Source organism: Ailuropoda melanoleuca, chromosome 8 (assembly GCF_002007445.2).
Source record: "Ailuropoda melanoleuca isolate Jingjing chromosome 8, ASM200744v2, whole genome shotgun sequence".
Lineage (NCBI taxonomy): Eukaryota > Metazoa > Chordata > Mammalia > Carnivora > Ursidae > Ailuropoda > Ailuropoda melanoleuca.
In genome coordinates, this window is record NC_048225.1 from 101,382,931 (window position 1) to 101,396,689 (window position 13,759).

The following is a 13,759-nucleotide window of genomic DNA, read 5'->3' on the forward strand; positions in this document are numbered from 1 at the left end:
GGCCTGTGGGATGGAGGAAGAAGGGCGTGGTTACCCGGAGACTTGGCACGAGTGATGGGGCACAGTCCCTTAAGCTGGGCTCCTGTGGTTGGGCATAAGCATGAGGACCTCATGCGTGCCCAGAGAGAAAATCCCAGGACTGGCCTCACCCTCTGGGTGCTGTCTGTGCCCAGGGCAAGTTCTGGCATGATACCACCTTAGTCCCTTTCACCAGCTCTCTATTGCTTGTCATTCCCTATTTGAGATCACAAGGCTTGGTTCCATCCCTGAGTTTCCTAAATGCTAGACACAGACTCTGAGGCCAATCTGCATGTGCCCTCTGGACCTTCTGGTAAATTTTTGCACCCAACCCCTTTCCTCTGCTCCTTGGAGGCAGCAGGGCGGGAGCCTGGGCAACCTCTCGCTTCCTGCCTTCCTGGTCTGAACCTTCCCTATGTACACTGCTCAGTATTCCAGGAAGCCTCCAAGACCTGCACCTGTTCTGCCTGCCAGCACGGTCCCCTACTCCCACGCTCACATGTATCCAGCACCTCCCAAGGAAGTGCCAGACTATGGGGTGAGGGCAGTGAATGAGATGGCCAGGGTCCCTGCTCTTCAGGGCTCGGTGTCCCTCGGGTCATTCCTAAAATTAGTATCCACATACCTGCGTCTGTCTCTCTGTGATGAGTGTGTTGGTATATGTGACATTGCTTTTTCACAGCGTCACGATGATTACTTTGCCAGATCTGTGTTGTCTATTTTGTACTGCCTGTCAGACACTGAGTTCCTTGAGGGCAGAATCTCTATCTTTCTCTGTATCAGTCAAAGCCCAGCCAAGGTTGTCCATGCTTCTTACCAGACACCCCTGTGCCTGAGAACTGTGTGTTCTTGGTACTGTGGTAAGCACATCCTTTCGGTGATGACCCTGTCCTTGCAGATTTTGTGGTATCTCAATCCAGCCCTGGGATTATGGAAGGCAGAGGCCTGGGGACACTACCAGGACCCAAGAGTCATAGAGGGTACAGATACAGTGTACAGCGCTCAGGGTTCCAGATCCACTTTACTAACACAGTTGCAGCGTCTGCTCCCTGCAAGGTGCTGAGAGACATTAGTTCTGTAGCAGAAAGCTCCAGTGCTGGTGGAGGAGACAGCCATGTACACAAATACCTCTCACACCAGGTGGGCTGTGACAATTAGCACGAGGAAGGCGGGTGAACCACGAGACCCAGGCACAGGGTTCTTCAGATTCTAAGGGGACAGGCAGGAAGCTGGAGAAGGGAGGTTGGGGATGGGGTGGGCAGACAATCTGATGGTTAGCACATTATGGCAAAGAGTTCTTGGGGTCCCTGGTGGGCTCAGTTGGAAGAGCATGCAAATCTTGATCTCGGGGTCATCAGTTCGAGCCCTATGTTGGGTGTAGAGATTAATAAAAAATAGATAAACTTAAAAGAAAAAAAAAGAGTCCTTAGGGCTTTACAGTCCCCCGTGTGTGGCTCCATCTGGGGCCCGCCTCTCCTGGAGCAAGCTTTGCTTCCAGAGATGTCCCCTCTGCTTTCTCCTGTCCCTCATTTTCTTGCCTGAGAACCATTTGCTCAGGTAACTTGGCACTGACCTGGGAGGCCATGGGAGAATGGGCAGTGTCGCCCTCTACTGAGGGACAGCCCTAGGCTGACTGCTGCTTGCTCCATCCCTCTTGGCCTCTATCCCTTCCACCCCATCTTTCTTCCCTGAGTCCAAGTGGGAGGAGGGAGAAAGGCTAGGAAAACGTTGTCTTTTTAAATTGCTCTGCAGTCCCACTTTAAATCAGGCCTTCAGGGGACCCGTGCTAAGCCTCCAACTGATTTCCTAGGTTTGACAAAGCGCTTTACAGTGCCAAAGCCCTTTTACCCGATAAGCTGGTATTATAACCACTGTAAGAGAAGAGAGCCAGCCAAAGGGGTGCAATGACTTTGACAAGGTCATGCAGTCAATTAGAATGGGAACCCAATCTCCTGATCCCAAGAGTTGGTCCTTTCTTCCAAGCCCTGAGCCCCCTCCCCAGTCAGCCCTGGGCCTCTCAGAACCACCCCAGTCCCATCCCCTTTGCCCGACCCCAGGGAGTATCCCCTACCTCTGGAGGGCAGCCGAGAGCCTCCGAGACGGAAGTAAGATGGTACTGGGAGTTAACTGGAGGGAAACCGCAACGGTTTGGAGTGGGGGTGGGGGAACAAGCAACCTGGATTGTACGGCTTTCCCAACCCTTCTCCTAGCATCTCTCCTGGTCCCACGAGCCCACCTTCCCTCCCGCATCATGAGCTGTCCTGTCTCAGTCCCTTTTACCTGCGCCCCACATCTCCTCGACAGATCCTTTTCACCGCCCCCCATACTCTGGGCGCGGCAGAGGACCACCGTGTCCTCCGAGAACGGGTCCCGCCTTCTCGTGTAAAGCGAGGAGGAAAACTGGTGGGATCCTTTATCTACCCTCCCCGACCCCCTACTCATCCGCCCCTGGATCTCTGCCGCAAATACCACCCCCTCCCGAGCCAGAAATAGACACACGCTCGCTCTCCCCCACCTCCCTCCCTCGCACACACTCCTCCCCTCCTCCTGTTTGCTCCTCCGCCTTCCCCTCCCCTCCTTCCTGCGCTCGGAGCTGCAGCCCGCAGCCTCTACTCAAGCTGGCGGGCGGAGTGCCGCGAGGGAGCTGCCGGGCAGTGCTCGGCCTGCGGGACTGACAGGCGGGCAGACGGAGGGTCGGGACCGGGCATGGAAGCCCCTCTGAGCGCCCGCCGAGCCGCCGGGCTTCCATTCTTCCTTTGACTGATATGTAAATTTTAATTTGTATTTTCCCCGCCCCGCCCCTTTTCCTCCGACCCCGCCCCATCGCCCCACGGTTTCCTCACTCTTTCCTTTTCCCCTCTTCCTTCCTTGCGTTTCCTTTTCCCTGTGCCCTCGCTCGCCTGTCTCCCTCCTCCCTCGCTCCCTCCTCTTTCCTCTCCCCATCTTCTTCGGTTTCTTCCGTCCTTTCTCTCCCCCTCCCCTCCCCCGCCTCCTCTTCCCTGCGCTCCCGCCCCCGCCCCCGCCGTGCCTGCAGACGCGCGGATCGTCCATGCGCTCCTCGCGGGCAGAATGCTGGGCAGCAGCGTCAAGAGCGTGCAGCCCGAGGTGGAGCTGAGCGGCGGCGGGGACGAGGGCGCGGACGAGCTTCGGGGCGCCGGTAGGAAGGCGGCAGCGGCGGACGGCAGAGGCATGCTGCCCAAGCGCGCCAAGGCGCCCGGCGGCAGTGGCGGCATGGCCAAGGCCAGCGCGGCCGAGCTGAAGGTCTTCAAGTCTGGCAGCGTGGACGGCCGAGTCCCCGGCGGGCCTCCCGCCTCCAACCTGCGCAAGCAGAAGTCGCTCACCAACCTCTCGTTCCTCACCGACTCGGAGAAAAAGCTGCAGCTCTATGAGCCCGAGTGGAGCGACGATATGGCCAAGGCGCCCAAGGGCTTGGGCAAGGCGGGGTCCAAAGGCCGCGAGGCTCCGCTTATGTCCAAGACGCTGTCCAAGTCAGAGCACTCGCTCTTCCAGGCAAAGGGCAGCCCGGCGGGCGGCGCCAAGACCCCCTTGGCTCCCCTCGCGCCCAGCTTGGGAAAGCCGAGCCGGATCCCGCGCGGCCCCTACGCCGAGGTCAAGCCGCTCAGCAAGGCTCCTGAGGCAGCCGTGAGCGACGATGGCAAGTCGGACGACGAGCTGCTCTCTAGCAAGGCCAAGGCGCAAAAGGGCTCCGGGCCCGTGCCCTCCGCCAAGGGCCAGGAGGAGCGCGCCTTCCTCAAGGTGGACCCCGAGCTCGTGGTGACCGTGCTGGGAGACCTGGAGCAGCTGCTCTTCAGCCAGATGCTGGGTAAGTCCTGCCTCCCCGCCCCACCCCTGGCTTTCTCCTAGCCAGCTGCAAGGGAAGGTGTGGGGAGAGCGCAGCCCCCTCTCTTTTCTCCTCTTCCGGTAGAGCTCTCCAGATTTCGGTCAGGTTGTGAGGGGGCATTGGGCCCAGATGTGCAGGGCTGGCCTACCTCGGGATGGGCATGGCTAAAGTGCGTCTTCTTAAAGATGTCACCAGGCAGGAGCCCAGGCTCTGCTCTGGCCTGCTGAGGTGAGCCTGGACAATGGTGTGGGGGTCACAGATTCTCAGAAATAGAGCCCCATGAGCTTCCTCGAATTTTAAAGCCCAGAATCCTAATATGGCAAAATCTGGGGCTGATGGAGACCTCAGTTCTGTTGTGCTCTGTGCTTGGCAAGAGAGCATCCAGCATTGCCAGGGGAGAGCCCAGTGAGAGCCCGGATTTAGAGGACAGATGTGGGGAAAGCAGATGTGAGGACTGTTTGGCCCCAGAGCAGAGCCGAGGCTCCACTTCCTCTGTGGATCTCCGGTGGGAGCGCGAGTCGGATTTCCCGGGTGTGGGGGTTCTGGCAAGGAGACGCGTCTGGGGCCAGGGGGCGGGCGGGCAGCCAGCTGTGCGCATCTGGATGTTCGTCCTGTACCTCGGCCCAGGCTCTGGCCCAAACCCCTACCCCCCCAGGTTTTTTACAGAGTGTGGACAGGTCTGGGCTCTCACGCGGAGACTCCTGGTTGACTGGGAAGCCTTTGCCCTTTGGCTAATGGAAGCCGAGCGGGCGGGAAGGGAGGAACAAAGCTTGCTCGGGCGGAGGAAGCGCAGAGAGCAGCTCCATTGTTCTCCAAGCCTGAAGAGTCTATGCAAAAAACCCGGAGCGGGCCCCGGAACTGCGCTCGCGTTCCCCGGAGAGCCCTCGCCCGGAGAGGGATAGATCCGGGATGTGCAGGACGCAGGGCTGCCGTGCCTCGGGAGCCGGCCCGGGTCGTGCCGGGGCCACGGGAGGTCGGCGGCAAGGCCTGGAGCCCGAGCGGGCCTCCTAGGCTCCGCCGACTTGTTGCGGTGGCTGGGATGTGGGTCCTCCGGCGGCGCCGAGGGACCCGAGCTTCCCGGGTACCAGGCAGGCTGCCCGCCCCGCTGGGGGCTGGGAAGGGGCGTGCCCGTGCGCGTGTGAAGGGGCGGGGCCGACGCGGGCTCTGGTCCAAGGACCGGCTGGAGGAGATGGGGCTGGTGGGGTGGATGGAGGATGGGGGTGTTGGTCTGGCAGCCCTGGAGAACACAGAGCTGGAGAAGACTGGTTGGACCTGCTGCTGTCATCCCCTGACCCCCAGACCCCGGTGCGGTCAGCGCGAGGAACCGCTGACCAGGGGCAACAGTCCCTTGGAGCTTTGGATTGGGAACCTCTCCTAGCAGGCTGCATTTGGGCTTTGCAGAGGCAGTCAGGAGACTGGACAAGGGCAAAGAGGGGAAGAGCAGCCTTTTCCCTAGGAAAGCCCCTCCTGAAGGCCCTGGCCTCACATGGACAAGTCGGGGTTGGGGGTTCGGGTGTGCAGAAGCTGACAGGGCAGCCTCATGCTGCAAAGGGAGTGTGCCACCCCTGTGCCATGTGTGGCCCTCAAGGAGCTTACAGTCTAATGGGATGAGATAGACAATGAAGAAATAAAATAATTCCGGACATCAGGAGGGCTATGGAGAAAATGGAAGTGGACCCCGTGATAGGGGAGGACTGGAAAGGAGAGGTCCTTAAGCTTAAGGAGGTGATAATTGAATTGTGTCTGAGGCATCGCAGGCCGCAGGCCGGCTGAGGGAGGCACATTCCCCAGGCACTAAGAAGCAGATGCGGATGGGGTGTGGATGGTGCTAGAGGAGAGGACTTGAGTGTCTGTGTTCTGGGGAGGTGAGGGGAGTGTCAGGGACTCAGAAAAGTAGAGGGCACTGTTCCCTTTTCAAGGTCAGGGCTTCTGTTGTTTGGGATGTCTTAGCTGATCTGGGCTGTCCCCAGACAGGCAAGACCCAGCACAGCCCCAGGACCTGGCTGCCTCCTTAGTTGTTCTTCAAGAGACAGTAACCTCAGAAACCCTGACAGATAGTCCTAGAGCTGGCTGGGGTGGGAGTGGAGGGCAGGAGAGCGGGGGAAGCTGAGCTGGGGTCCCTTACTCCTGTTCAGTGGTTGTCATTCCCAAAGCACACTGGTGCCGCTGCCTCTCAGGAACCTTGGAGATAGGGAGAAACTCCCCCCTCTCCCGCCCCCGCCGCCAACTTCCCAGTTGAGGAAAAGCATTGAGGGCTTTATGAGAGCCATCTCTGACTTAGCGATGGAAGGGGGTTCTGCTCGTGTTCCTAAGTCACTGGCTCCATCTGGGAGGCCCCCCTGAGAAAGGGGAGTCAGCAGGTCAAGAGGGGCCTGACCAAGGCAAATGTCTCTGGACATGGGCCACCAGCCTGCCCTGCTGACCCTGCAGAGGGGCTGAGGGGCTAAGATCTCTGCTGGGGGGGAGAGGGTGGATAGTCTGGCAAACATGCTGGACTGTTTGGGGCTGTGAGGACCAAAGTGGAGGTGGGGTGTGTGGGTAGGTTCTGGGGGACAGTGCTTGGCAACTCAGGGTGGTGGGGGGGTGGGAGCGGGTGCCTTCAGGCAAAATCTCTCTTTTGTGTGAAGGTAAGAGTTGGAGTAGAGGGTGGACTGACCTGTGTGGGCACCAGGGGACAATAGAGCTGGCTCAGTGTCTCTAAGCTCATGAAGGTGTTCCAGGTTGTCAGGACAGGCCTTCACTGGAGAGCAGGGTGGCCTCTGAGAAGAAGAATGACTGCCTCGATGCCTCAGGATGGTGGCTAAAAACAGAGTATTTGTTCCCTATTTCGGAGGCTGAGGGTCAAAGGTTACATACTCCTTGGCACCATCCCAGACCCAAGAAGCTGCCAAGACCCAGTTCTGGGGGGAGAGGGGGTGAGGCAGCTCCAAATAAGAGCCTTTCTGGAATAAAAGAGAAGAGCTGAAATTCGATCACTCCCTTCCCAGAAATCACCTGGGACCCAGATGGTCTAGGCAGGCTCCGTGCCCCTTTGCTTGCTTTGGAAGCTGCCAAATAACTAGGGTCCCACCAGGGAACCCTGGAAACTTAGAAGGCTGAGGGGTGAGTGCCCAGGGGAAAATGGGGCAATCCCAAGAATCAGATGTCTTTGGACCCTGGCAGTTTGGCTCGGAGGGGAAATGTCACCCCACCCGAGCCTGGGGCAGGGTAGAGTTCCCTGTGTGGGAGTTCTAAGCTCTGTGACCTCCCCTGGAACCCAGTTTCCCCATTTATGAATGGAAGAGACCCTCTCATGGCTCTTCCCTACATATAGTGATGGGGAGAGGGCTGCAGATGAAGGCGGTCAGACCTTGAAAACGTCCCAGGCTATTTTAATACATAATACCATCCCAAACCCCATTCTTCCTGCCTCATCAGCCCTGGGCCTAAGGATCGCAAAGGAAAATCAGTCTGTTGACTCCCCACACGTTCAGTTTTGCTTTCTTCAACCCTTCAGGCAAAGGGACAGAATGGAACAGCTAAGGCAGCCCAAGGTCGGGGTGTAAAGGAACCCAGCCCGGTCCCACTTCTTCCAGAAGGTGTCTGGACCTATGGGAAGGGTTGCCATGACAACAGTTAGGCCCTCAGAGGCTCAGGACAAACAGAACAGGGGAAGGAAGTCCGGAAGTCATCCATTTCTAAGCCAATTGGTTGATACTGGTTTTAGGGGGGTGGTGAGGATGGGATTTACGCTGGAGAATGTGTTCTAGGATGCTTTGAAGAGGGGAAGAGAAGAAATTACTTCCTTTTTCTCCAGTGCACTGGGGGGTCTGGGTGGGTGGAGGAGTTATGGTGAGTTCTCCCAAAAGCACTGAGGCCCAGAGGAGGCAGGTGGTATGTGCAGGCTCCCCTGGCACCCTCAGGTCAGAGGCTCCACACCAGAGCTGCTCCTGAGGCCTTCTAGGGGTTCTCCAGAGGCCTAGCAGGAACAGGAGAACAAAGCTCTCCTCTAGGCTTCCCCTGGGCAGAGCAGGGGATGCTTATAGAGTCACAGGCTGAAAGGAAGGGCTGTGGCAAGGGGTGGGGGGTCTGAAGGTGGGCATGCATGTGGAGAAACTGGCATAGAACCTTCCATTGGCAAGGCCTCCTGCCTTCCTCAAGGTTAGCACTGAGAATATTTCTTTTCTCACATGCTCAGAACTTTTTCTTCTCTGTCCAGGCTTCGTGCTCTCCAGGGGCCCCATCCAGGCCCTGTTCCTACCCTTCGGTCATTGCCTTGTTCATACTGCCATAGCAAAGCTGTTCTCTTCACACGGCGGCCACAGCTCTGCTTCTGAGAGTAACGGGTGGATGCATGAGGCGGCCTTGGGGGCAGTTCCTCTGCCCTGGGGAGAAGCAGATGGAGCGCAAGTGCCTGGAGCTTCTCTGCTTCCCCAAAGCATAAACCAACCCAGGGAGATGTCCTTTATCATCAATGGTGGCTCCAGCCCCAGGCCATAGGCCCCTTCAAGATGTGGATTGAATGGGTAACAGGACCAAGTCATCTGGAATCCTGCGGTGTTTTCTGGTACTTCCCTCTTGTTCTATATCCGCCCCGCCCCAACACATATATCTGCTGCTGTGGCTACAGCTGCCCCTCCCCCCCCCATGACCTGTCCCCAGACCTGGGCTGCCAACACCAGATATTTTGTCCTGCTGACTTCCAGTCTTCTGCCTCTCTGGAACTGTCCCTGCACACACACATACCCACTCCTCACAGCCTCTGACCCCAAGTGCTGAAGGGGCAGGGTGCTCTTTGGGGCTCAAGGGAGAGCCAGTCGTGCATTGAGCAGGCTGAGCAGAGCCCCTGGGGCTCCTCACTGCAGCTGGGCACCCTGCTGCCACCCCACCTGTGCCCCACCTCTGCCCCACCTCGGCAGGGTCTCCTTAAACAGCCAGAGAGAGAAAAATCCCCCCTTCCCCACCCTCCCCTGGGATCTCACAGAACCACAGGATGGAAATGTCTAGTTGAGCCACCCACACCTCAAGCTGAAATTAATCCCTCTATAGCACCAGAGGCAGGTGGGTGTTCTGTTTACACACTCCTAGTGACAGAGGGCTCACTACCTAATTTTCCTGGAAAGCGCTCATTATTGGAGAGCCTGTTGAGCTAAGATTCTTCTTTCTGAGAATTTCCACCCATGGGTCCAAACCTGCCATCTGGATCCTTACAGGTGAAGCTAGCCTGCCTTTCAGATGCCCCCTCTTATATTTGAGGTCAGGCGCCTAGCCTTATTCCACCGCAGCTTTTCTCCCTTTGTTACCTGTTTTAATTATCCTTCCATTTATCTTTCTTTTTGGAATAAGACTTTGATAGGAAGAGGAGCCGACCCATTCACCCTGATTCCTGGGCCTAGTAGCGTCCTGCTCCCCACCTGGACCACACCCCCCGCTTGCTCCTAACGTCTGCATCTCAGCACCTGGTGGAGTGTTCTCTGGGTCCAACCTGGCCTTCTCCCCACAGCCTTCTCTCACTGCCTGGAAACCCTGTGCTAGCCAGCCAGCGGAGGGGAAACACACGCCACATGTTTCTCATTTGCGCTGGCTGACCTCCTCCCACACCCTGTTTGGATTACCCAGATGCGTTTGAAGTCCCTGGAGCCTGCAGCCTTCCCTCTCGTGCACAGGAAGGGCCGGAGGGCCAGGCACAGCTCACTGGCCCTGCGTGGGCACACTCTGTCCATAGAAGCCCTTGGAACGCTGCGTCAGCCCTCAAAGTGGACACTATCTCCCACACTTTCCTTCATGTTGCTTCTGGGGGACCAGGCGTCCTGAGATGAAACCAGAGCCCCCAGGGTTCCATTCTGCCTCATTCGGTGCACACAGGTCTCTGCTACCCTCTGACCAGCAGAGATCAAGGTGCGGGCTGGGAAGGCGCCCCAGCAGCTGTTTCTGTTTCCCAGCTGGAGGCTGAGGGAGGAATAGCCTTGTGCCAAGGGCGTGTCCAGCACGGTCACTGCCGTGGGCTGAGGTGGGCACAACACGTGTGCCTGGAATAAGAGGGGTGGGTCAGGGCTTCTCATCTTTTATTAGCGCCTGTGCTTCTGGCAGGAGAAGGGGCAAATTGCAGGGGTGGGAAGTGAAGTGGAGGAGAATAGGGATGTAGCCAGAGCCCCCAGACTCCTCGGGCCCGTTGTGGTGCTGGGGTGGGGATGGGGGTGGGAGAGCACGGAGCCCAGCCCAGCCACGGGCTGCAGGTTCACCCTGAGAGCGTGGGCTCGGGCAGGTTCCAGGCTCTTGCTGCCAGCGCTGTTGTACCTTGAGCATTTGACACACAGTTCTCCAAGTCAGCTCCAGCCAAACCTCAGCAAGGCGGCCATGGCTCCGTAGGGGCTGGGTCTGGGCCTGGGCCGTGGTCGAGTCTATTTTAGACATCTCAATGACACACTTCAGGGCCACTGGAGTGGGCGTGTTCTCCGCAGCCCTCTAATTTCTGGGCCGTAGCTCTCGCTCTGGACTTGGGGTGCTCGCTCTTGTGCCCTAGGGATGTGGAAACCAAAAGCAAGCACAGCCCAGCAGACCCAAGGGGTGCTGTCAGTGCTCCCCGCGTTGGTCCCCAGGGAATCCAGGGTCGTCTCGCAGGTATCCAGTTGGGGTGTTGCCGTTGAGTGTGATATGGTCTGGGAGGCAGAGTCATGTCCTAATTCCCAGGTGTTTTGATGGAGAGCCAGATTATAAGCTGGGACCTTGGGCTGGGTGGAAGAGTAGTGAGTGTTGGAAGAGCAAGGCTTGGGTGAGTGTGTGGAGGTACTGGGCTCAGAGGGCGTATGGCCTATGCCCGTTAACCCTAAGAACGTGGGCGAGGTTGGGAGTCAGGGTGTGAACACAGGGTGTGTCACGTGGGGCACCCGCTGGCCTCCGGCAACTAGGCACGCACTAAAGGTGCATTTGTGTGCACGTGTTGTGTGTATGCAGGAGTTGGACAGGTTTGAAAGAGTCTGAAATATGACCAGGGTGGAGCGATTTCCCTCAAAGAGACCCCCAGGCGGAGGCTGCAGGGGTTCGGTGTCCCTGGCTGCTCTCCCAGAAAAGCACTGTGAGTGCTGGTTACTCCTTGCGCTCTGAGGACACAGGCTCCCTTTGCCCTTGGTGACTCGCTAAACAGGCCCTTCCCTTTTGGGGAAGCTAGCAGCCACCCAGGAGGCCTTGGCTTTTCTCTGCAGGCTTCCTAAGCTGCCACGGGGCCCAGCACCCCCACCATCCCAGGCTGAGGAGCTGCCTCCCAGGAGCTCTGAGACCTGACTCTGCTGGGGGGAGCAAGTAGGCCCAGAGCATACAGTAATCTAACGGTATCCATCACTTGGTGTATGACGCATAAAAGTCAGTGCTCACAATCATCCCGCGATCCTGGTACTTACAAATGGGGAAACTGAGGCCCTCAACTATAGAGAATCTGCCCAAAGCTAGTGGAGCAAGTGAGCAGCAGAGCCAGGATTTGAACTTAACCCCTATGACATGCTGCTTCCAGGAGCCTCGAGACTCCCCCACCCCCCTGAAGCTGAGTTTGATTCCACAGGGTTCCGAATTAACCTCTCAAGCGTTGCCTGTGGACAAAGCTCTGTGCCCTTGAGATTGTGGCCCTGGGCCCTGCCTGCTAGGTTCCAACAGGCTAGATGAGGAGGCAAGAAGGATCGTGCTCATTCCCGTGCCAGGCAGTTGTGGCAGGTGCCGTGACAAGAGTCTGTACGTGGGGGGGCGAGTGTGTGCATGGGTGCAGCGGGTGAAGAGGGGAAGTTCTGGAGAAGTGATGTGGTTTCAAAGGAAGGTTGGGATCCCAGCAGCAGAGATGGGAGGGACTAGAGAATGGAAGGAGGAGGTAAATGAGGGGCTTGATCATGGGGTCCTGTCTGTTTGAGGAGAGGTGGCACACGAAGTGAGAGAGGGAATGGGACTGGACAGGCAGGATGGGAGGGGTGTGACAGACCCGAGTGGAGGGCACTGGGGCTTGACTTTGGAACAGAGCAACATTTGAACAGAGGAGAGCAATCAAGGTTTGCCCCAAAGGATCCCCGAAAGAATCCAGTGCCCACTGGCGCTTTGGAGAGATTGCAGACTGATGAGATCAGCCAGCCCAGGGCCTCTCAAGTTCTGAATCTGTTTGCTTGAGTGAAGATTGCCCTTTCTCCCCCTGCAGAGTCCAGAGGCACAGAGAGAGGACGTCTCGGTGCCCAGAGGTGGTCCCTTGGATTAGCAGCAGCTCTGATGAGGCCTGAGGTGTGGCTCTCTGCTCCGCCCAGGGATTGGTACTGCAACCCCCGCCCCCAGCTCTGGGGCATGCCCACAGCAAGGCATGAACCAGACTGTATACAGCAGAACCAACGCACAGCCTGAGAGTGGGCATAAGTAGTGTGGGGGCCCCATTTTAGCTCCTAGCTTACTTGTTCCATCCAGGATGCCTTCCTGTAGGAGTTGGAAGGTGGGGAGCTATTTAAGGGAATCAGAAACGCTTGGCACAAGGGGAGATGCATTCCCGTCATCCAGCTTTGCTTGGATGGAGTGGGAGGACAGGATTGGGACTAGCTGGCTAGGAGCCCTTGGAGCAGATGGTCCTTCAGGGAGCGAAGGGAACAGCGCCCCCCACCCCGGGGTAGAAGGGCCCCCAGGGAGGGAGGGTGCCCTGGTGAAAGATTAGGAGGAACCTTATCCTACACTCAGGTCTTCACCTTCCTCTGTTCCTCAAGATGCCACCGCACTGTTCCCAGCTGCCATGCCCTGGACGTTGCCATGGAGTTCTGCTGTTACAGGAGCTCGGGCGTTTGGTCCTAGAGGACTTGGTTTTGTCCTAGAATCTGGGCGTCCCCAGGAGGTGTGGTCCTGGAGTTCAGGGGTTGCCTGAGTGTAGATCCTGTCCTACACGGATCTTCCCTGGCCCTGACGGTGACGTGGTGTCCAGGGGTTGCCGCCGTGCTTCCCGCGTGGCCTCCCTGTCATCCTGGCTCTGGCTGCTGCTCCGGGAGGGCGTTACGACAGCAGAGAAGGCAGCAGTGCCCACCTGGGGGCAGGGAGACAGGCCAGTGCCGCTGCTGCAGCTCCGGCCACCGTGACGGACAGCAGCCACCATGAGGGGCGGCCTTCTTGGGCACAGGGGCAAGGCTCAATCCCTGTGCTGCCTGATACCCTGCCCACGCAGTGGGGTTTGATCACAGCGGGCAGGCTGGAGAGGCTGCCGCTGCTCTTGCTGCCACCCTGAAGCCCAGGAGTGCCGGGGCAAGGCCGCCCTGCTTGACACCTCGGCTAAGCTTGTAGCTTTGGGACCACCAAGGGCCTGGCTGCAGGGTTTGGGCTCCCTAGAAGGACCACTCAGTGCCTGAGACTTTAGTCAAGGTTTTGGACTCTGCAGGAAGGTCAGAAACCTTCACCCTGAGGATCCATGGCGGACCATGGAACACTCCCAGACATGAGTCACTGGAGATGAGCAAAATGATGACTAACATTTATTGAGCACTCACTGTTTGCCGGCTGTGCTGGGCGCCTCGCTTGTATAAACCCGTGTCATCCTCACAATGAGATATTAATCAAGGGTCACATGCAAAATATTTCACAACTCTCGCAGTTTGCACAACTGGAGGAATCCTGGGGGCCCTCCGCTAGGCCAGATGTTAACTCTGTGGATGCCGAATTGTGGGAGTCCCAGAGGACGGGGCCCATGTGACCAGCGTGGTAGGAGGAGCACCTGAGGGCCCAAGGGAGCACTTACTTTGCCCGTTGGTATGGGGGTGTTTTGTGTTTTTCAACAGCCAGTGTAGTGGGCCCCTCCTGGTACACTGGCCACCCCACCCTTGCACAAGACTGAATGAAGTATGCGGAAACTTAGAGGAGTCAGGGGAGGCCACACGGCTTGTCCAAGGTCCCTTGGCAAGTTCATAGTAAAGCTAAGATTCA

General features: G+C 57.9%; 1 protein-coding gene across 8 annotated transcripts in view; it reads left to right on the forward strand.

Moving 5' to 3' along the window:
* Positions 1-13,759, forward strand: part of NAV1 (neuron navigator 1) — a 263,223-nt gene that overhangs the window by 91,251 nt on the left and 158,213 nt on the right. For 7 of the 8 annotated variants that reach the window (XM_034667023.1, XM_034667024.1, XM_034667020.1 and 4 more), the window contains exon 4: positions 3,053-3,841. The exons of the other annotated variant lie outside the window; for it this stretch is intronic. In XM_034667023.1, the coding sequence (XP_034522914.1) occupies positions 3,053-3,841 (789 nt within the window). The remainder of the gene's footprint in view (positions 1-3,052; positions 3,842-13,759) is intronic. 8 annotated transcript variants of the gene reach the window in all.